The sequence below is a fragment of the Gastrolobium bilobum genome, unplaced genomic scaffold (assembly GCF_033153095.1).
Source record: "Gastrolobium bilobum isolate Gb01-03AN ecotype WA unplaced genomic scaffold, APGP_CSIRO_Gbil_v1 utg14577, whole genome shotgun sequence".
Classification (NCBI taxonomy): Eukaryota; Viridiplantae; Streptophyta; class Magnoliopsida; order Fabales; family Fabaceae; genus Gastrolobium; species Gastrolobium bilobum.
In genome coordinates this window covers 159,492-161,041 of record NW_026896114.1, presented here as the reverse complement: position 1 = coordinate 161,041, position 1,550 = coordinate 159,492, and the positions used below count along the sequence as shown (strand labels likewise).

Below are 1,550 nucleotides of genomic sequence, written 5' to 3'. Positions count from 1 at the left end.
TACATAGCTTATCTGACAAAAGCAAGCACTAAAGCTCTGTGTCTCTCACTTACTTTCACTATATCCCAATCATTACTTTCATTGTTTTGCCCTTTATCCTACAACTTCATCCACTCTCACAAACAATTCTTCTTCTTCTTCCTCTTCCTCATCCCTATTACACTGCTTAGTTTGATTCTTTTTTTTCTTTATACAACAAAAGTTCTTTCTATGGAGGGACCAGCTAAACGAAGACGTGTTTACTCGCTTGAACCAAACAAAGTAGTACAAGCAAAGTTTACTAGAAATTACGTGAACTATTTAGTTCCAGCTTTGACGAAGATCAAGGAAAGGGGTCTTCCAGAACAAAAAAACCATTGTGAGTTTCAGAATGTTGTCAAGTATGAAGTAGACAAGGCTATGGTCTTCTCAGCCCAAGGTTTTGCATGGAGTAATGCTCTAAAAATCAAGCTTCAAAGGGAAAGAGTCAATGTAGATAGTAGCACCAGCTTTGGTGAAAATGAAATGGTTCCACTTGATTTCTCTTCAAGCCCTAGTTCAGAGTCTCAGTCTAAGATTTCAGTGAACAAGTCTAAACACAATGACATGGCAGAGATGAAAAAGGATTTAAATGGTCAAGATGATGAAGATGAGGTCATCAATGACAAGTTGAGAAGCCTAAGAAAGTTGATACCCGGTGGAGATGAAATTTGTAATGAACAAATGGTCGAAGAATTAGAGAGCTATATAAGCTGTTTGCAAATGCAGGTGAACATTCTTCAGTGCCTCTCAGAGACAAGTTGATTCATATCTGTTTTGCTTTTCCACAATACCATTATCTGTGTTCTAAGATACATTCTTAATTGTCAAGCAACGTCTATATATATATATAGTATATTATTGTATTATCGTATTTAATTTGAATGTGGTCTTGTATTTGTATATATTTTTCAAACTTCTTTAGGGGAGATGGGAACAAAAGAAAAGAAAAGCTAGATAAGTAACTAAAGTAACTAAAGTTCTCCAATATCTCCATGCAATGACAAGATTTTAATGTGTGTGTACGCTGGGTATAAGATGGAGGACAATGCAGTTTGTTAATTTTAATGTTTATTTTAGAGTAGTTTAGAAATAAATATAATTTAGACCAACAAAAAATTTGTCAATTGAATTAAACTAGCTGCAGATGACTTCATATTATTCGCTTATATTAGATATACAAATTAAGAGTTGAAACATAAGCAATGTTGTGTTCAATCTTCTCCTTTCTTTTCCCTCTACCACCTGTCCAATCACTTGTTATTGGCCTTATTTACGCATTCTAAAGACAGTACTTATGGGACCAGTAAATCATGTGAACTTCATGCATCATGAAGACATCATGAAGAGGGGAGAGGGGAACCATAAAGTCGCTCGAGTCATGCTACCACTGAGTCACTTATGTTTTCGGTCAAATTAGTTAAATAGGAGCAATATTCAATCAGAAAAAAGGAATAGGATTTTATTTTATTTAGGTATAAAAAAGCTTAATTAGAGGGTTTGCCTCATGTTAGCACATATTCCCTGGGTCT

At 34.8% G+C, this 1,550-nt stretch overlaps 1 protein-coding gene across 1 annotated transcript; it reads left to right on the top strand.

Annotated features, from left to right (window-relative positions):
* The first annotated feature begins 210 nt into the window (after positions 1–210).
* Positions 211–783, top strand: LOC133297852 (transcription factor bHLH146-like). Its single transcript, XM_061497071.1, has one exon. The coding sequence runs from the start codon at positions 211–213 to the stop codon at positions 781–783; it is 573 nt and encodes a 190-aa protein (XP_061353055.1).
* The last annotated feature ends 767 nt before the right edge of the window (positions 784–1,550 follow it).